Source organism: Melospiza georgiana, chromosome 7, assembly GCF_028018845.1.
Source record: "Melospiza georgiana isolate bMelGeo1 chromosome 7, bMelGeo1.pri, whole genome shotgun sequence".
NCBI classification, from domain to species: domain Eukaryota; kingdom Metazoa; phylum Chordata; class Aves; order Passeriformes; family Passerellidae; genus Melospiza; species Melospiza georgiana.
The window spans coordinates 34,532,194-34,553,648 of record NC_080436.1 but is presented as its reverse complement, the minus strand read 5'-3'; the positions used below and the strand labels follow the sequence as shown (position 1 = coordinate 34,553,648).

The 21,455-nt window shown below is 41.4% G+C and overlaps 1 protein-coding gene across 5 annotated transcripts in view; it reads right to left on the bottom strand.

The window, feature by feature from the left end:
- Nucleotides 1–2,291: 2,291 nt before the first annotated feature.
- Nucleotides 2,292–21,455, bottom strand: part of R3HDM1 (R3H domain containing 1) — an 80,534-nt gene continuing 61,370 nt past the window's right edge. For 3 of the 5 annotated variants that reach the window (XM_058027534.1, XM_058027537.1, XM_058027538.1), the window contains 10 exons: nucleotides 20,694–20,942; nucleotides 20,233–20,353; nucleotides 15,476–15,630; nucleotides 14,777–14,925; nucleotides 12,323–12,426; nucleotides 8,283–8,446; nucleotides 7,330–7,480; nucleotides 6,002–6,081; nucleotides 5,177–5,261; nucleotides 2,292–3,684 (listed from right to left, as the gene is read on the bottom strand). In XM_058027534.1, coding sequence (XP_057883517.1) covers nucleotides 3,344–3,684; nucleotides 5,177–5,261; nucleotides 6,002–6,081; nucleotides 7,330–7,480; nucleotides 8,283–8,446; nucleotides 12,323–12,426; nucleotides 14,777–14,925; nucleotides 15,476–15,630; nucleotides 20,233–20,353; nucleotides 20,694–20,942 — 1,599 coding nt within the window. In that variant the 3' untranslated portion in view covers nucleotides 2,292–3,343. Of the gene's footprint in view, nucleotides 3,685–5,176; nucleotides 5,262–6,001; nucleotides 6,082–7,329; nucleotides 7,481–8,282; nucleotides 8,447–11,557; nucleotides 11,726–12,322; nucleotides 12,427–14,776; nucleotides 14,926–15,475; nucleotides 15,631–20,232; nucleotides 20,354–20,693; nucleotides 20,943–21,455 lie in introns of all 5 variants that reach the window. The other 2 variants (XM_058027539.1, XM_058027536.1) reach the window with 2 other exon arrangements.

The window sequence follows — 21,455 nt, the reverse complement described above, 5'->3', positions numbered from 1 at the left end:
GACACTCTGCTCCTTTTCCTGTCATTTTTCTAAGTGTATGTGAGTGAAAGGGACACATTTCATATTAGAACAGGTGACATTTGCTCAGGGAGGAATGCCAGGGAAGATGCAAATGCTTGTTCCCAACCAGCCCTGCCTTAGCAAACACAGCAGCCACAGCCTGGCAGGGCTGTGAGGGTGTTTTAGGGGCTGCTGCAATGAGCCACCCAATTCCAGCATCAGGCCCAGGTGGTTCAGGGAGTCCTCAAAGGATGGGGCTTAAATTTATATTCTTAAGTTTTAATTATCAGACATTATATGAAGTGTTCACAGTTCTGGGAGGAATTTTACACTATAAGTGTGTTAATTAAAAATTAAAATCAAGAAATAGTAGCTTTTAGTGGAGTAGGTAATGGCTGCTCTTGTTCAGCTTTTCTGCTTATTCTTCCAGTGCTTTTCTTTAGTTTTAAAAGTTAAGACATGCTCTCAGTAAAACAAAATATATTATGTTGTTGCAATGGAAGTCCCCACTTAATTCCTTTTGCCACTATTTGCTTTAAAAGTAGCTTTAATGGCAAATGAGAGGAAGCTCAAATACACTGGAGTACTAAAAGATTTCTTTAGAACATGACAATGCATTTTACATGCATAAAGTGCTTTTATTTGCTTTCTAGACTGTGATCCAAATCCGTGGAACAAATGCAATTCCAGGGGTTTTCACAGTGCCTGGGCTCGTGTGGTTTAAGGAACCAGAGGGGGCAGAAGGGGATAAAGGCCAGGAAGGTACAAAGTGGCTTGGTTAGATGAGTCTGCATCCTGGTTGCTTACTAGAGGAAGTATGGAACAGCACAAACCCAGGAATAAACACAGCTGTGAAGAGGAAATATTTCAACACTTTGCCCACTGCAGACATCAGAAACGTCTGCAGTGCCAGAGTGCTGTGAATTGTGGGCTCATACCAACACATCCAGATAAAATAACATAACCATCCCTGTTTAACACAGAGTGAAATGTTCTCAGAAAGGGGGGCAGACCTGACTGGAAAGGGTCAGTTTCTGGATTAGACTACAACATGCTTCCTACATGTTTGAATGTTTTATTCTAGGGCAACTTGCATTCAAGTTTATATCTGCTTTGATAAAAATTAAATACTTTCTGTGCCTTATTCCTAACCAGTGTATCCCTCCCTTCCTGTTGCTTGGGCTGCATTCTCCATGCTTACCTCACATTACCTTTTCTTCTCTGTTTATTGGGAGGACAGTTTATGAGATGCAGCAAGCCATGCAACATCCTTTGGAAAGGGTTTGATTTGATACAGATTTAGTGCTGGGCACTTTCAGAAGAGATGGAAGCTCCCAGCTACTGCCTGCCCTTCTGCATCTTGGAAGAACCTTGTTGTGGAAGGAGTTAACAATGGGAGGCACTGCCTGGCTGGGCTGAGACACCTGTCCCTGCAGCCCTTCAATCTCTTAGCTGCTTTTACAGGATTAAACCATAATCCTGAACTAGCATGGCAATCAGCAGGAGGCAGTGACAGAATGCAGCAGTGGCCATGCTGCCTGTGCTGCTCAGAGGAGGGGTTATTGATAAACTGCAGCAAGAAATGCATCCTCAGTACCATCCTTGCAGAAAAGCAGACTGCAATGAGTCTTCTTGTCTTTTATCTGAGACTTGAAGTCAACATCCTCCACTTTGTTTTAGGGGAACATCTAAGCTGACCTTCAGTAAATCCCTGTTGCTATAGCATTTCACAGAATCAAGTCCCATAAAACTAATTCATTAGGCTACATTATTCCCAGACTGGTCAGTTTTCTAAGTTTTCCTCCAAGTACTTCATCACTGTTTGGGTGTTCAGGGATAGAATCATTTGTACAAACAATGGAAATTAATGCTGGTTTAGGCACCTTAATTCTTCACCTTTATCCCCTGTAAAATGTTTTTAAACACCAAGTTTACTTTGAGTTTCCTCTTTCAGAAGTCACGCATGCACAAAGTGATAGCCTTAGGAAGTGAACAAGTAGTTGCTTGTCTACACAGCAAATCAGTTCCTGAGGTAAAAATAAAAAATCAGGAGCAGTCCCTTACAGCATCTGACTATTTTCTCTTTTTTACTTATATAGAGAAACATTTAAATATTATGAAAGGCTGGATAACATAAATGCCAGAGGAGGAACAGCAGGTGTTTTTTTAAGAGGCTCTAAAATTTGTGGGTTTAAGATCTTTCCTCATATTTGAAAGGATTCCAGCCATTAATATGAGCTCATCCAGGTTTCAGAAGATTCCTAGAAGCTTAAACAAGTGCACTGAAAAAGTTTGTGTTTGTAAACATTTATTCTTTTGAACTGAAAAAGGCTTGCATCAGCACACATTGTACAGACTTGCAAATTACACAAGTTGAAAAAAGTTTTCATGTATGTGCAATGAATCTTTAATGTCCAGTGAGCATCTGCAAATGATGAAAACTTAAACTATTAAAAAGGTTTCCAGCACTTACCAAACACAATTATCTTAGCGTGAAAAGGAAGAGAAAGAGACCCATACTGGTGGGAACACAATTAAAGTGCAAACATTTTGTCACTTGTGTGAAGATACATAAAGTTTCTTCACACTTTTGTTAAAAAGAAATATTAAAATGTGATTCAGTGAACATTCTTTGTAACCTATTCATAATCCCCTTCTAGTAATTATTAAACTTGCTGGATCAGAAGCAAATTCTTCAAGGGTACAAACTTGTAATTTCTTTTGACATTGTTTGAATATATTGCAAAAGACAATGACCACCTAAGGAGTTAGTTATTAAAATGATATTCTTTTTTTTCTTAAAGAAAAAGAGAAAAAGAAGAAAAAAAAGAGGAAAAAAGAAAGAAAAGAAGAAAAAACACACAAGGGGCAAAGAACAGGTTAACTTGAAGATGTTGGATAGTTTGCTAGAAAATGAATATAATTCCTTGAGAATGGTTCTCTTTTCCCCTCCACCAATCCTCAGGTTCCTGCCTTGGAATGGACTGCTGCGTGCTGGCTGTGAAAAGGGATTATAAAATACAAATCTGCATATGGATTTTTATGAACATCTGCTGTACAATAGAACTTTGGATCTGATACAAGATTTCAAAAATATAAAACAAAACTACTATAAAAGTAGGGGGCATTTCAGCAGCGTTCCTCGCAGAAAGCCGCCTGTCGCAAAGATGATTCCTTGCTATCGTCTGGGAGCAACTCTGTCAATTTTTTTCTTCATCTTGCTGGATTCACCGGGTTATTTATTCTTCAATGGCAAACGTCACGTGCCAAAACATCCCAGGAGTCTCTCTGGAGAGCACGGAAAGCCCGCGACACCGAACCGCTGGGGGGGAAGGCGGCGGCGCTACTGCGAGCTGGCCCTCTCGAGGCCGTGCGGCTCGCGGTGCCGCCTGCTGCTCCTCAGGCGGAACTTGCCGCCCGCGCCGCCGCTCTGTCTCTTGAGCGCGCTCTGCGCCGCCGCCGTGCTGGGGAAGGTGGCCAGCACCGTGTAGCTGGAGGCCAAGTCCCCGGCGCCCCCGCCGCCGTCCCCGCAGAGCCGCCGCCGCTGCTGCTGCTGCTGGCACTGCGAGTCCCTCAGCCACCGGATCTTGGCGCCCACCTTCAACAGTTCCCCAAAGAGCTTCTCTGCCTCCATGCGAGTGATGCCTTCGGGCAGCTCGGTAATTTCTAGAACTTTGCCCACAACTGAAACAAGAAAAACTGAATCTCAATCTGTTATTGCACTTTTTGATACAGCATCCTAAATGAAAAATTTTGGCTAGCTGGATATTGCAGCTGGGCGCTCGGGACGAGTCCAGGCGTGCAGGAGCTCAGGTTTGCCTCTGGTGGAGAGGCTTCAAGGTGAGGTGAAGGAAAGGAGACAGTTCTGCTGGAGGGTTTGGATCCAGAGCTTTATTCTGGCCCACATCCCTCTGAATGCAGCAACAGCTCCAACACACCAAGGAACCCCGTGGTTGCTGTGTCTTTTAACCCCGGGGAGAGGGGCAGGGAAGGGGCAGGGATCCCACCAACCAGGCAAGGAGGGGGGAGTCTCAGGGGACAAAGACACCTGGATGGCCCAATGTCCCCAGGGCTGAGAGGCATCTTTTAAACTCTGCCAATCACACAAAACCTTTCTGGAATGCCAAGATTGACAGACAGACTCAGCAGGGGCAAGGGAGGGGGAAGGGAGAGGTGATTGGCACACCTGGGGAAGACAGGCTATGACATCACACTGCAACAAAAAATCACTTATTTCATACTTGTATCTCCACTTGGTGATACCAAACCCACAGCATTTGCCTTTCTGATATTCTAGAGAGCCTTTGGTCTCACATTTAGCAGTGCTTATAACTACAATCTGCTTACTTGTACAAGTGTGCAAATGCAAGTAAAAGCTGGGAATACAAAGAGGGTCCTCAAAACAAAGAGAGGGAAATAAAATCATCAACAACTCATTTTGCAGCAGGTTTCAGAACTCACTATAGCATCTCACTGGCCTTGCCTGGTAACACTTCACACATCACCATGCCAAAGAACTAGTCTGTCTTACCTCAAAAAAAATCCTTTCCATTAAATTGTTAGAAAAACTGATTTTTCTGTAACTTTCTGTGAAGAGTTGACAGCAGGGAGCGAAAATTCTCAGTAAAGGTATTAAGATAGATGCCATCAGATTTTATTTTCATCATAAAAGATGACCTCTTTACCAATTCCAACGAGCTAATCTATAGATCTCTTAAAATGTTTCCAATATCCATGTGCTTAAATATACTAAAATGGGAAAAACTAAAACCAAAACAAAGCAAAGAGCACAAAGTTATTTGTGGTTTTTGTTTGATTTCGCTTGTTGGGCCAGTAAAAGGAAGCAGGGGTGTGTATATTTAATATTTAATGTAACAATGTCACAGACCTTAGGCCCAGTAAACTGACATACGTGCTCTTTCTTTTAGTACTCTCCAATCCTGAACTTCTCTGGTCTTTTCTCCAGCCTTCAAAACTACACTTTTCCCATTTAACTTCATTTTTCCCCTCTCTCCATGTTTTCCTCCCCATCCTTATGTTTCCAGTGTCTGCCATGTCCATTTCTGTCTGATTTCTCTTGGCTCTGGCCCTTCTCACCTGAGCTTTTCTTGTGCATTCCCAGCCCATCACCACAATTCATTTTTCTGGAGGACTGTGTCAGTCAGCAGTTGCATACCTGGTTCTCCTGCACCAAGATCTGCTGAAGCAGCCTTCTTTGCTGGTTTCTTTCCCCTGTTCCCATGTCTGTTTCCAGGCTGACACTGGGAAGATTGGCATAAAGAGGGTACGTCAGTGACAATCCACCAGTACCTTGAGCTTTCATGTCAGCTCAGTGACAAGAGCAAGGTCTGGAAAATAACCTGCACTACCATGGGACAGAGAGCACCTTCACATCCAATTTCAGTCACTGAGTTTGATAATCTACATCAGGCACGTTCAATCCTTCACTACAGAGGAAAGGGAGGCAATGATGGGGGGAAAAAATCACCTAAAATCATCTTGGAAGAACATCCCCCTGCCCCAGCCATCACATCCTCCAGCTGCCATTGGCTAGAACTGAGCAAGGCAGAGACAGGGGGTGTGTGTGTCCCAGAAATTAAATAGAGGCAAAGACTTTCCAGCTTTGCTAACACCAATATTTTGGGTTTGTTTTTCTTAAAAGGAACAAACCCACTCTTGGTTTAAAAATTACCACTTTTCTTTTTAGAAATGGTTACTGAATAAAAGAAAATAGTTTTAGCAAAGGGTCCCCTTTAGATTTTTGAATTAGCTAGTGAATTGCTTAAAACCAAAAGCCATAATTCAGACAAACATTTTTCACTTTTAATACAACAAACAAGAACAATGGGGAGTATTGACATGGAATAAAACTTATTGCAAAGCAAGCACCTTCCACTTAATTACTCTCCAAGTGCAATAACACATTCCCCTGTTCTAGGTGCTTGTAATGGTAGTCCTGAATTGTTTTTTCATTGTTTATGAGATTGTTCTCTGTTAATACCTGTTGGCTTGTTACTTGTCCACGTAACAAAGATGGATTGTATTGCAGGGGTTGGCCAAGCAATGGGTATCTGGCATCTCCTTGAAGAGAAAGGCAATTAGAAGGGTTTTTCTGGTACAGGAAAGCTTCCTCCAAGTCCCTGTCACACTGAGAGTGTTACACAGAAGAGAAAGCAGAACTGCAGTGCACAAAGCTGGGAGTCAGCCTGGGCTAACAAACTCAGAGCTGCCCTGACTCCCTCCTGATCCCAAGGTGAAAAGGTACAAACTTGCTGCTATTTAGGGATTACACTCAAAGTTTTTCCTCACTACAGTCTTAGATAAGTCCTTTCATTTCAAAATGACTTTAATAGGTCTAAAGCTCCTCTCAGCATGCTGATTTGGTCATTTCATGGTTACAGCCCTGATTAGAGGCAGGTCCATCTTCAGGTTCCTATTTGTTGCAAGGATGCACAAAGACAATGCACAGAAGTTTTCAGTAATCACAGCAGATGAAGGGAGCTTAAAAGGTGTGCTTCAAACAGCCCACCTGGGATTGATACAACACCAGAACACAAAGCAATGACAAAGATTATGCAACAAATGAGATAAAGACAAGAAAATAAAGTTGGCTTTATCAGTAAGAGAGACATACAGAATTTTCTGTAAGTTTTGCTTTAAAGTAAATCTTTCTGTAAAACAGACCTGTTAATTTTGAGTTTGGGAATTTTAACAGGATACTTTTGCTCACTGACAAAAAGGATTTATATCATTGTATTATCAACTATCCCAACTCAGTGAAAACTCCCTATTTTCTGTTGACATGGCAGCAGAAGATTGAAATTCCTCTACAAGGAATTTTTTGTGTCCTTGGGTGGGTCCTATCTGAAATACTAACTGAGGTACAGTCCTGGCTAAAGGCTCCATCCCATCATGCTTGTTGTTCTACAGAGGAATGAAAAATACATGCTTAGGCAGTGGTGCAATTCAGTGCAGTATTAACTCATGATTTATGGTTAGGACTTGAAGCAAAATTCTAGCAAACATTTTATAAATATTTTCAATGCTGAAATGGGAAATGTCACAATATGAGAAAGCCATGTGCTAGAGAAACACATTCATGAGGAGATGAAAAGCCTTTGAAGATATGAGGGACAGTACCAGTGCAGAGAGATAAGATGAAATTTTAAATGATGTTTGAGTGAATAATTTTGGTGATTCTGCTTCAACAGCAATACTACTAAAAAGTGAGTCACAACTCATCAGAAAATCCTCATATAACTTGTATTTTAAAACAAATAGAAATTTTCAAGTAGGAATCACACACATTTTAGTTAACTAAAAATATACCTTGTCCAGGGACAAAAGGTCTAGAAAACTGGGACACGATAGAAAGAGGTGTCAGTGTGGGACGGATGTTCTTCATGTTTGACAGCTGGGCTGGTGCTGGTGATTGGGCTGGTGAGGTGCCAGGGCTGCCCAGTTGAGGACTATGCTGCAGCTGGAATAAACAACACCTTAGTGGTTCAAAAAGTACTACTGGAACAAGCTGAACAGCACCCACAGCCTTCAAAATTTACAAAAAGTTAAAATAGCTCTAGTAACCAGAGCAAGATTTTTATTCCCTGTGAAAAAAGCCAATCACTTGTTTTTAAAATTTTGAAAGTTTATAGTAATAAAATGGTTATAAAAATAGTAATACAATTAGAGTAATAATAATTTGGACAATTTGAATTAGGACAATATGAGACAATAGAGACAAAGAGTTATGGATGTCCGGGTACCTTTTTCTGGGCAGCACAAGCCTGAAAAAGGACCCACGGTAACAAAGGATTAACCCTTAAAAGCAACAGCCTGTGGCATATTCATACATCTCATATGTGATGCATAAATTCCATTTAAATACAGGATTCTGTCTGGTCAGTGTCAACTTCTTCCTCTGAATCCTAACAGTGCCTTCAAGGCTGGAAGAAGTTCATTTCTTCTGATAATGGAGCAATAAATTCTTTTTCTCTGAAAGATTCAGGTGTCCTGTGGCTGCTATGTCACTGCAAGTCCTTTCTTTAAAAAAAGTATCCTACATAGCATAGTTCCTATTTTAACATTTTTTTATAACCCAAAACTATATTTAACACAGTACTTAAGAGAATTAATACAGCATTACTTTCTACTATAACACATACGACATTAATTTTAATACTTGTGAAAAGCCAATCATAAAATAGGTATTTTTCACATTCCCCAGAAAGAACTTTTGAAGAAGCCAGCACCGATGCACATTTCAATCAGGCACCAGCCCGTACCTGCGCGGCCCCGTCCAAAGTGCCGATGTCGGTGCCCTTGTGCCCGCGGGGGGGCTCGCAGTAGAACTTGCCCGCTCTCCTCTGCGGCGGGGACGGGTTCCGCGGGGCGGCGCTGCCGGGCACGCTGAGCTGCATCATCAGCACCCCCCCGGCGGGCGGCGCGGCTGCCACACAGAGCGAGGAGGGAGAGAAACACGGCACCGTCAGCACTGCCCGCTCCCAAAGGGACAATGACACACGGAACGTGTGCCTCAAGGAGCTGCTCGTTCCAGAAACTGGAGCGGTATCGTCTGTACAATAATTGCATTGCCACTTTCACCTACACCTGCAATAGCTAACTGAGAGAGGGCTTCCCAGAAATGAGATAGTGGAGCCACTGAAACGCATTGCTGAGAATATTTTTGAAAGAAATCACTCTATTTATTAGTAGCTGACAGTATTCAACATTCACTGCAGTTTCTGTCAGAGCACTGTATTGCAGAATGTGATATTGACATACAGCAATGCAGACTCAAAATGTTTTCCCTGATACAATGGCAGATATCAGAAAGACCTGGGATCAACCTTTAGTCTAGGCAGGCTTACCCTCACAGGTTCTCCCTGGAATGCTTCTCTGGGCAGATACTGAACGGATCCCCACAGCCTGTCCCACCCGGGTCCTGTGGCAGCCACAGAAACTATCCCTATATGTAAACCTGAGATATGCCAAACACCTCTACACACACTACCTCTAGCACACAAAAGTGGGTTTCATTTTAATATTGTATGCATATATTTATATATTTTATAATTATAATCATTTACAGCTTACTGGTTTATACACAGTATTTCACTCTGCAACACTCTAGCATACTCTTTCTGATTTATCTTTGTTCTATAAGAATGGAACACCCAACAAAAATATGTTTGTCTTCCAGAAACATCTACACCACCATCTCTAACCTCAACATCCAGCACTGTTGCAGTTTCACACCAGGAGCTGTCAGGAGAGGCTGCCCAAGAGACAAACCATCTCCCCCCTCTGCCCCAAGTAATTTATATAAATGCCCTTTCTATTTGTAAATGGTTGTTTGCAATTTCCTTCTCTGCTTTACAACATTTCTCAGAAACCAAGATTAAAACACTTTAAACATTATTTAATCATCCAGAAAGCAGGATTCTGCAGTCTTCTAAATTTACTGCCACGTCATAGCATCAAGGTACAGATGATAAAATGCATTCATCTGGTGTTTTTTGTAATGGGCTATTGTTTTCACTACCCCTGGGCTCCACAAAAAGAAAGAGACTTCTTCAAAAACCAAACCAAGCTAGGTAGAATAAGGAATGCATAACATTAAAACTAATGTTAGTTTTAATGTTATGCATTCTTTTGTAAATTGTATTTGGAAATATTTATTACATGGCTAACTGAATTAACAATGTTTGCACATCTATATTTTCTTTTTAATAGCAACAAGTTTTACCCAGGTGTTACAGATTGCAATTGAACCATCAGGTATCTGGCCAGCTTTAGCAGAGGATACAAATTAAGGAGTCCCTGCAAGAGCCACATTGTGAATATTTCTGTTTTGTTGCACAAGAGAATAAACTCTGTTTCTGACTGATATATAATATACAACACAACACTTTTCCACTGGTAAAGCCATAAACTTACCTAGTCCCTATATGTAAACCTGAGATATGCCAAACACCTCTACACACACTACCTCTAGCACACAAAAATGGGTTTCATTTTAATATTGTATGCATATATTTATATATTTTATAGATTATAATCATTTACAGCTTACTGGTTTATATACAGTATTTCACTCTGCAACACTCTAGCATACTCTTTCTGACTTATCTCTGTTCTGTAAGAATGGAACACCCAACAAAAATATGTTTGTCTTCCAGAAACATCTACACCACCATCTCTAAAAGAGTGTCAATCTAAAATGCAATTTAAACTGCAAAAGAAAACTTGATGCATTCAGAAAATCATGTTTTTTCTTTTGGTTCTAATTCCCCAGCATTTCAGGAAGTGAAAATAAATGGAATTCTTTTCCTAACCAAGCATCCTGACACAATGAAGTGTGATACAGTCAGTTTGCAGACACTTTATGACCTGTCAAATCCCATGAGAAGGGAAACCCAGAAATCCTTCAAAGCCTCCCCAGCTTTACAGCCTGGTCCCCTGTAACACAGCTCTGCTGCTTGTCTGTGCACCTGCCCATTGGCCCCACCTCAGGGCCCTTCATTCAGCACCTCAATGTCCTCACTTGCTGAAAAGCACAAGTTTTGATTTATTCCCCAGAGTCTGCTCTCCCATAGAGGGCTTCCTCCTTCCTGAAACTTCCTGAACTCCCAGTTTACAGGTCTGAACCAGGCCATCCAAACTGCACAGAACCAGCACTCCAGGATAGGAGGGCAGAAAAACAAACCAGTGCAAGGCTCCCTTTAGACATTCAGAAATGACAACCTTCCAGAATTAAAGCCAAACAAACTTGAAGCAAAATGGAACCCAAACCAAACCTGCCCATGAACTGCTGATCCAGCTCTCTTGCCACTTAACTGCATGTTATCTATTTACTAATAAACAGGTTCAAAAAACACTTTAAAGATAAATGTTTGTAAAAACACCACACCTGTAGCAGAATGTAGGTCATTGATCTAGGGTTGTTTCATCTAGTGCTTGCTTGCAAAATACTGAGATAGCAGAATTTGAGATTATCCCTTTTTGCATCAAATTCCCTAACAGTAAATAAAGACTGTGCCACTGTGGTCACAGGATTGCTCTGTAATCCCTTGTTTGCTGGCTAACCCTAGTGCTCTTATTTTCCTGACCAGTCAATCATCAATTTTATGGCTGGACCTTCAGAGTTTGAACTGTCTGGACATTAACATTTATAAAGGTTTCATGGATTGATAGGATCAATGTCAGCACTGCTTTCAAACACATTGAGGCTTCTGTTTACACACCTTCTAAAAATGACCCAAGTATTTTGTACATCAAAACCTTCTGAACCTGACTTCAATGTTTCTGCTGAGTAACATTTACCTGCTGAGTGAGGGTGGCTCCAGGCTGCCCCCATGAGCCACTGTTTCACTTAAAATCCCATTCATCATTTTAAAAGGTACAATAATAGCAATACAGATGAAGAATTAAAAAAAAAAAAAAATCAGAGATGGCACTCAAGTTGCAGTTGTTCTAGCAGTTAGCCATGAAACCAATCTGCAAATTTACAGCATGTTCTAGACAGAATGGCTTAGATGAAAATCCCAAGAAAAGATACCTTTTTTTGGCTGCATGATGGAAAGACCAGTGGGTGAACTTTTACATGATGAGGGTGGAGACACTATGCTGTAGTGCACAATGGAAGCAGCCTGCTGTGGCTTTGACTTGGATGAAGGTGGCAATAATGTAGGAGGTGATGGCTTCTGACTCGAATGGTTGCTATAAACTATGAAAGTAAAAGCAGTGAATAAGGCTGCCATAAAAACAACACACCCCACACAGCTTTGAAGTTCTTTCAGCTTTCCAGCAGGTCAAAAAGCTACCCCACAATGCTCAGTTTTCAAACTCCCCTCAAGAAAATCACTGCTCCTACTCTGTTAACTGAAATCTAGAATGGTTCTTGAGTAGAAGAGCCAAGTGTGCCTCTTCCAAAATGTACCTCACTCCTTCTGTCAAACAGAGACCCAAATCCCAAGGTTTCAGACCCGTCTGGCTATTGAGAAAAGGATGGAAGTGATTCTGCTGCCAATGTGTGGCTCCCATGTCTGTCTGAACTCTCCCATAGACGTGCAAGGTATTGTGATGTATGGTATTGGATTTTAAGAAAGTAACTGGAGGTATTTCAAAGATTAAAAATTTGAGATTTCAAATTAATCCGCCTCAGGGTTAAAAATGGAAAATAAATTCAAAAATGGAACAAGAGAAGAAATAGAATACAGCAGTTAATTCTAAATCAAACCCTTAATAGCAAATATCCAATCACCCAGTATAATAATAGCCAGACATTTTTTAAGCTTATCAATAAAAGCTTTGTTCTCCCAACCTGCACACTGCTGTCCTTGAAGCTGCTGTGAGTTGCATGGTGATGATGTTCTAGGAAACTGTATCTGCTCTGATCCAGGAGGCTGCAAATATCCTACAGATGAACTGTAATAACAAAAAAAGAACATGACTAACAGGCATTTATGCTGCACTCATTTCATCACGACTCCTGCATTTGCTGTGTACATGTACTGCAAATCACTGAGCTTTTGTTCATTTTAAATCAGGAATATTCCCACCTACCCTCAATTCATTCATTCTTCAATAGACTGAAGCTTCCCACCTCTTCCTCAGCAAAAACACGTGCCCTGCCTACACTGAGAAACTCCATTAATTCACCTATTTTGATTTCTATTTTTGTGTCCACAGCTCTAGATCAGCATAAAGATATGCAGCATAATAACAACAAAAAGACAATTTGTTGTCTTGCTCACTGCAGCAGAATTAGATCTCAGTTATGAGATGCCCACAGCCCCTGCCATGAGGATTTGGGGTGCAGTCCCTCAGCTGGGGCTGGCCCTGGGCAGCTGGGGCAGCACAGCAAAGACAGCTCTGCCCCAGGGCCCACTGACACAGCCCAGACAGGAGATGGAACAGGACTCCAGGGGATAAACAACCATTCAGCTGCTGGCAAAATGTAGGAAAAGGATAACTTGCAAAGTTTATTTATGCCAGGTAGTTTTCAGGATAATCAGGGGAAAACCAGGTAACAGATATAGTTAGATTCTCTTTACCACTGATGCTCAGCCAGAACATCGGGTTGGAGGACCATAGTCAGAACAGTGCCTATAGAATCCTGTACTAACAGATAACCATTCTGACAATAAAACAATTCCTTTAAATTGTGGGGGGAAAAAAAGTAGGTTTAATCCTCTTGGACCTACTATTTTTACCTATGTTGTAGAAAGTTTGTTCCATCCTTTGTCCCACAGGTCACTTATATAATTTTAAATTAAAGATTCCCTTCCATTAAAGCAGACAAAACCAAGAGAAAACACAGATGCTTTCACACAGCTTCTGCTCTGCCTACTGATTCTAGTTTTCAGCAGTGACCTGAAGGCTTGACACAGCTCCTGCAGAACAGCACTCTGCTCTCCTTGTTCAAGTGCTGCAGCACAACTATTCTGATGAAAGCAAATGCTGTCATTGGTTGCTAGTTTGCTCTGAATTCCTAATAAATGAGAGGGACATTCTAAATTACACAAAAGATCAAGCAACCAAACTTAATTCAAGAAAAGTCTGCAATTATGCCTACCTGTGACTTCACTGAATCTCAAATATAAAACAGAAAAGGATTAAAACCCCTTCAGACACAAAGAACAGGAATCCAGATTTAAGCAGACGAAACCATGTGGCGATGGCACAAATACAACTGAGCTCTGCACTCTCAAAAGCATGAACAAGCTTCAAACTGTTGCTGCTTGTTTAAAAGCTCCCAGGTATTTTTAAATGCTGCACATTTGTAAGTTCAAAAAAACTCGAGAAAGAAAAATGTGTAAGAAGCTGAATCCTAATGAATCCTCCTAGGTACTTCCTATCTGTTCTCAAATAGACACAGATGCATACTCAGGGAGGGCTGCACATGCAGACCAATTTGCTGCTACCAAGGTAGGTAAAAAGAAAGGAAAGGGGAAAGGAAAGGGGAAAAGGAAAGGGGAAAAGGAAAGGGGAAAAGGAAAGGGGAAAAGGAAAGGGGAAAAGGAAAGGGGAAAAGGAAAGGGGAAAAGGAAAGGGGAAAAGGAAAGGGGAAAAGGAAAGGGGAAAAGGAAAGGGGAAAAGGAAAGGGGAAAAGGAAAGGGGAAAGGAAAGGGGAAAGGAAAGGGGAAAGGAAAGGGGAAAGGAAAGGGGAAAGGGAAAGGAAAAGGAAAAGGAAAAAGGAAAAAGGAAAAAGGAAAAAGGAAAAAGGAAAAAGGAAAAGAAAGGAGAAAGCTTATTTATCAAACAAAAGCCCAGTTTCCGCACTTGTTTCACACCCAGCTTGGTGCCAGCAGGCCTCATCTACAATACAAAGTAAGCTAAACCTTTTCCATGCAAAGTTCCAAAAAAGAAGTCAGTCTTTTTCTGGGATTCAAATTATTTTTCCTCAGCACATTATTCATGTAGTATCTTTGTCAAAACCAGTGAATATGGATAGTCATCTTAAATATTATTGCAGAAAGCCTGAACTGCTGAGCACACTGGTGTCTCATGGGTAAGAAATGGAATGCAGGAAATTTAAGAGGTGGAACTGCAGTAAAATATTGCTGAAAGTGCTATGGAGACAAAGTTTTCCTGTCCAACAAGTATGTCACAGTTAAAGCACTACTGCTACTTTCACTTAATTGCAAAAGAGCAAAAAATAAATAGAATGTAAATCTGCTTTTAAAACCATGGTTTTAATATCTGCAGTACTAAAACCAGATCCTGTCAGTTCTTACAAAGCCACTGAACCCAGCTGCTGAGAAGTTGAGCTTACCTGAGATTGTTCTGTTGGCCTGATGGAATGACACTGTAGTACACTGGCATTCCTGTGGTGGGCAGCCCTTGGCTGGACTGGCTGGGAATCATCACAGGCTGCTGATATGTCTGCTGGGGCACTGCTTGGGAACCTTGAGGCACCGAAACCTGCAATGGGCCACACAGTGAGGGTTTCTCCTGTGACAATGCTTCTGCCTCCTGACCATCATCCAGCTGATATAAGAATTTAAAAATAACCCCAGAAACTGAAAGATCTGAAATTCTCTAAAACCAGAATAAGAGTGGTAACAGTAGCTAAAATAACAACACCATATTAAAAAAAAAAACAACTTTAAATCTTTTTCCTCCCAAATGGAAATGCTGCCTCCAAAGGACTCCATGAATTAACAAGCTGTTTTCTCTACAATAGAAACTGGAGTGGTGGGAAGGAAACCTTCCAAGCTTTTCTTCCCCACCCTCTGAACTGCAACTGACACAGCACTTGGCTTTCAACAGCACTAGAACTTGGGCACTTGTGACAAGTTCTTGTTTCCTCTCACTTCATTATGGGTTTGTATCTTTAGCTTCTGTCCCCACAGTCACCTTTGGCACCTGCTTGCACCTTTCTACCATTTCTACCATAAAGCAAAGGACTTAAAGAAAACCCCAACACTCAAAGCCACAGAAGTCATTGGAAAGTTATGAATACATTACCCACCTGATAAGATGGCACTGAGGGATATGGAACAATCACACCTTGAATTTGATTCCCAATGTTGTTATGTTGGCCACTGACTAGATTTTGATTCTGAGACTGCTGAACTCCAACTAAACCCTGGTAGTTTTGCTGCTGGTTGGGCAAAATCTGGTAACCTGAAATTATACATTTAAATCTTACTTTGAAATAATGAACACATTTTAAGCATAGTTGCCTATTCAAAAATACACGTGTAGCATTTTCCAATGGTTTGTTTAATCTGGCAGCTTCACAACAGTTGAACTTATCATGCATATAAAAAGAAGCCAACATTAAAATTAACAGATTTACTCATTTGGATTCAGCATGAAATATTATCCATACTGTTTGCAATGCTGCTCCCACATGCATGCACTATCATTTACACTCTGGCTTACATGCATTAACACCTTGATTGGACAGGTGAAAGCTGGAAGCACTTGAACAAAGCATGCTAGACAGGATCAAACCCAATTCATAGTCTGGTATTGTCAACAAGGCCATTCCAGGTACTTCAGTTTGAAAATTCTACATATGCAAAATTCAGCTTGCACCTCAGGTACCCCAGGGGTCAGAGCATCTTGACTGCAATTCAAAACTAAATCAGACTTCAGTAAAATTTGCATAAGGTCTGTGTGCAAATCCTTTCCAAAGGGGCAATTTCTTCTGAAATCTATAATGCTAAAACCAGCTGGGGACTGAGAAAAATCTTCCAAGTTCAAGCCATGTTGGTACATAGTGGAAGATGTTTTATATTCAAAGTTATCTTAGGGACACAACAAAAGATTTTCATATTCACCCCTCTATGCTGTGTCTCTAAAACAATTTATTATTGTTTAAACTCTCCTATCTTTCAAAAATTGCCCAAAAAACCCCACTCTACCCCGCCCCAAAACCCAAACCAAAACACCCCAAGCATGAATGCCAAACAGGAAATTTGTGCATTTCTGAAGTCCAACCTAACCTCCCCTTTCCTCTTTTTTTAAAAAGCATTTTGCAGGTAACTGCTACCATGACCCAAACACATGCAGAACACAAGTTCTTTTTCTCTCATGTTCCATCATCCAGGTGTGCACTACTTACCACATCAGCAAAACCCCAACACAGTCAGTGTTTCTGAGACAAAGCCAGTTATCCCTCCAGAATAACAAAACTGGGCTTGTCAAGATGCACTGACGGCAAGAAGAGTCTGGGTTTGAGTTGGACACATTCACAGCCCACTGACCTTGACATTCCCCATGCTCCCTACCTTGGCAAGGAACTATAATAGAGCAAATTTAGCTGCAAAAACTCCCCTGGGTTTTCTTTAAACTGTGCTAAAAAAGGCTCAGTCTGTTCTGAAAGTAATCCAGTTAACATAAAACACCTTTTTGTGAGCAGCACCCTCGGATGTTCATTGATTTTGCCCATACAGTACAATGAACATTGTGCACTAACAGCCTCAGCAGGCTCTCCATAGAAATTGCAACAATGAACACCAAACAAAGACTGTTAATATTATCAAATATTGCTTCAGAAAATTAAAGGGAAGAAGATTCAGTTTGTTAAAACCAAGACAGCTATTCATTAGAAACACACAACACTATAAATATTTTCAGAGGACTAGACAAAACTTCAGAACAATACATGCTTGAAGTAGGATTAGTACTTAGAATTCTTAATAACTTAAGTTTGAACTGTGCACAAAATGCCCTTCATATCTGTAATATACAAAATGCTTTAACATACTTTGTTATAAAGTGGTCTATGGCCCCTAAAAAGCAGCAGAATGGGAAGTTGTGCTGTGACAGTGCACCTGCAGTCTGAGCCCCTCATGTCCCAGAAATTGCAATGGACTGTGAGTAGCTCTGCAGCCTTTTCTGGCACTTGCAGAGACAGATCCAATCAATTCTGCAAGCAGAGGGAACTGGAACAATACAAATTGGCTGCCACGAAGGTTCCCCAGAGCGTTCCAAAGAATGCTCTATTTTTAGCTGCAGTTTCACCTCTGCATAGAGTGGGCTGACAGAAATGCAGCACTCAGCACAGACCCCACACCTGCCACAGTACATTGCCCCATTACACAGAAATACTCTGAAACTGGAGGTAAAAATAGGAGCAGGTTTCTTAATATTTACATAATTCAAAAGAAATCACAGTTAAGATAAGAAAAGTTAACTCACAGAGTATGGAAATACATTTTTTGAATAATGCATTAGGAGTGAGAAACAGTGTGTATTGAAGAACAGAAAAGCAAGTACAAGCACTCAGTTAATGAGCTGGGAGTTGACGAGCTTGGGTTTGACTATTACAGCTACAGCTACTGTTACAAGTGGAGTAGTTTTATCCCTGGCTTGTGAAGCAGAAGCCAGTTGAACTGCAGCTGATGTTCCTACAGGAACTGTAGTTCAGACTGGATTTTTAAACAACCTGCAGTTAGGTCTCGTGGTAACTGGGCTCACATTAACATGGCAATTGGAAATGCTTTTTTTCTTAAGGAGAGTTTTCTTCTCCCAACATCTTTTGACAACGAAAGCATTTTTATTAAAAGTAAACCCCCCAAAATATTTCACCTGAAACCCCTTTAAAAAGGAAGCCAGGAAGCAGCTGAAAAAGAGACCGGTTCACTGTGAGAAATGTAAACCTCTCAGACAGTGTTACGGCCCCGAATCCAACAGCTCATCAATAAAGTCAGGCCACTCCTCAACATTAGACCAGAAGTGGCTGCAGTTGCCATGCTCTCAGAAGCTGCCACCTTTTATCTGAATTTGTGTTTGCAAAGTTATTTCATAGTTAGTAACCACTTCCTGAGATGAACAACCCCCATGGCTTTTGTGTAATGCAAGATTTGTAACTCTCATTTTTGCCCAGCCACTTTGCTGTATGAGCCAGTAACGTGCTGCCTTTGGCTCAAAACCACACATTGCCAATAAGCACCACTTCAGGTGTAGCTTTGTGTCAAGTGAATACAAATATCAATGGTTTAAAATACAAGGGAGAGAATTTTCAAATACACCATCTTATGAGGTATTTCCAGAACACATAACAAGACATGGAACCATCAGTTTCCAAAATGCTGATTCAAATTTGCCTATGAAGCATTAAATGAGAACCAGCAATAGCTGGAGAGCAGTTTGGAGATTTTCAGTTAAACACTAATTATGCAGTTTCTGGTAAAATCCTTCTTTCTCCCATTAGTGCTGGTAAACACCAAATAACCCAACACTGAATAGAATTATTGGCTGGACCATCCCCATAGTACCTAAAGAGGATCCCCTGATGTCAGAGTGCAGGTACAGGGCACATGATCAAAGCAGTAGAGCAGCTGTCTGCACAGCTTGCTTATTTTATTTCTTCCAGGACAGAGAGGGAGTTTATCTGCTGATACTTTTCACCCACAGCCTGTGAAATTCAGTTAAAATATAAAGAGCCAAAAATATACAAGAAAGGAACTTACCCAATAGCAACCAGTTCATCCCTTATCACCCCATGCTTTCCAATTCAGACTGGTTTGTTTGGGTACAAATGTACATGAGCTCTCTGATTTGGGAAGTTTGTGTGCTGCTCACACAGGGTATCCCCACAGTGGGAAGTAATCCCCCTTGAGCCTCAGACTTTTTGCTATTAAGTAATTAAAAATCTGAGGAAGGAAAGCAGGTTGTGTAATACAGTTGGGTAACACATCTCTGACACATGGATAACACAAGTTGCAAAACCAAGCAATTTGTTTTCCTTTGAAAAAAATCTTTGTGAACTGAACCCTGAATAACTCCATCAAGTGTTGCTACTATTGGAGCACTTCCTAGAAGAAGTGCAGAAGAGGAGCTATCCCTCTTACATGCTGCTTCATAGGACACAAATAAATACAGTTAATATTTGTAAAAGTTGATCTCCCATCCTGTCTCTGTAGAGCAGCACATAGAGGGGCAGGGGAAGGAATTAAAAAGACCCTCCTGAGGGAAACCCAGAAGGATGTTATGGATTCAACTGAGAACTGGTATAAAAGCCTGGTCTTTAAGGATCTCTGCCTCCAAACATCACTAGTTACTTCTAGTTTTGACCATGAGTCAAGATATTACTGAGAAGTAAATTTGTTTCAGGAATACAAATCTTATTGAGGAAGTCATAACAGATTGTGAGAATAATGGTAGCCTACAGTTAAAATCTGTAAGGAAAAGAAAGACAAGAAGAAAGGAAGGAGATGGAAATGAAATGAAACTTGCTAACGGTCATAGAAGGGTAAGCAGTTGAAAAGTCTTTCTTAAAATAGGTAACCACATTATATATTCCATCCAATACATGATACTTTAATCACAGGGCAAAGGGTAAAACAGTATCACCAATATCTTCTGCACAGCACTCTTTTCATGCCACAGCATCTAAGATTGGGATCTTTAGCTCAGAACTTTCAGTTAAGGGACATCTCTTTAATGTCACATCATTTAAGGGTACTAATTTATCTTACTTCACAAGTTAATCAAGTTATTAGTTATTAAGTCACAATTTTTTGAAATTAACTTTTACATTTAAAAAACCCTATAATTAAAGTTACAGCATGAGCCACTCAAAGGAATGACTTGAATCCCAAGTTTCATGCACAAGTGCTTGAAATTTCTCCACCTTAGGTTAGCTACACTTTGTATTTTACATTGCATCCCGTATTTTATTTGAAATTTTACAGCAAAGTAAGTTTTAAAATGAAAAAGTGGGAGAGAAAGCACCCCAATGCTCTAAAGAAATGCTGAAAGAGTTGAACAAACCTGTCTGCTGGCCAGGCTGGGGCAGGGCCTGGCTCTGCTGGGTGCTGTAATGGACAGACACAGGGCGGTACTGCTGGCTGGAGTGCGGGTACTGGCTGGGGGTACAGTAACAGGGTGGCATCTGCAAGGAACAGTCAGAGGTCACTGCCTGCAGGCAGCTTTAGAGAAGGCAGACATCTAAATGCAAAACCCATAAAACAAAGATGCAAAGTTTATTAAAAGGTGCAGTGGATGTTAAATAATTCAGCGATTCAAAAATCCTTTATACTACATAAATTCCCTCTTTAGCAGCCAAGCTCTCTACTTTCCTTGTCGAAAGTAGAGAGGAAAGTTTACTTGAGGAAAGTAAACTGAAGTCATTCATTACAAAACACGTTCCCAGAAAGGAGCCCAAGCCCAGCACAAGAGCAGAGCTGCAGTTCCCCCGCAGGCTCAGTTCCCCCAGCCCCGGGAGGCAGTACCTGCGGCACGGGCTGCTGCACGAATCCCTGCTGCGGGAGCACGGGCTGGCCCACGGCGTGCGCGGGGCCCGAGTAGGGCGGGGCGGGCGCGGCGGGCGGCGCGGCGGGAGCGGCCAGGATGAAGCCCGGCTGCTGCGGGGGCTGCAGCACCACGCCGGGCTGGAACAGCGCCGGGCCCGGCTCCGCGCCCTCGGCCGGCGCCTGCCGCGCCAGGCTCAGGTGGCTGAACTGCGATCCCAGGTTGTCTGGCTGCAGCCGGGGGGAAAACAGGGAAAACTACATTTGCAAATGCACGTTCGAGGGAAAAGAAATTAAATAGCCAAGTACTTCAGTAAGTTTCGGACAGCACGTCTCACATTGCTGGGCAGTAGCAACAGCAGCCAAAGAACAACAGCAAAGATGGAACAGTAGCAAATTATCCTCAGGGCTGACAGCAGGAGAGAAATCCGTGTTCGGACTTCACTCTTTTCACTGCAAATTTTCTGCCTTTTGGATTACATCTGCCTTTATCTACTTATTGTGAGAATTCATTTGTCAAAAAGAAAGTTAAGAATTTGTGTCACTAACATTTTCTGACTGGACTCCAAAGCTCGAGTGAAAACATCTAACCCCAGTTAAAATAGCAGGATGCATTAGGATTGCTGAAGTAAAATTTTGCGTTTAAGAGTTGAACATAATGAGGTTCTAATCCTGAGTTAAAAGGTACATTCCTCTAACTTAGTTATTATCCTACATGCTGAGATCAATTATCTTTTCATCTGA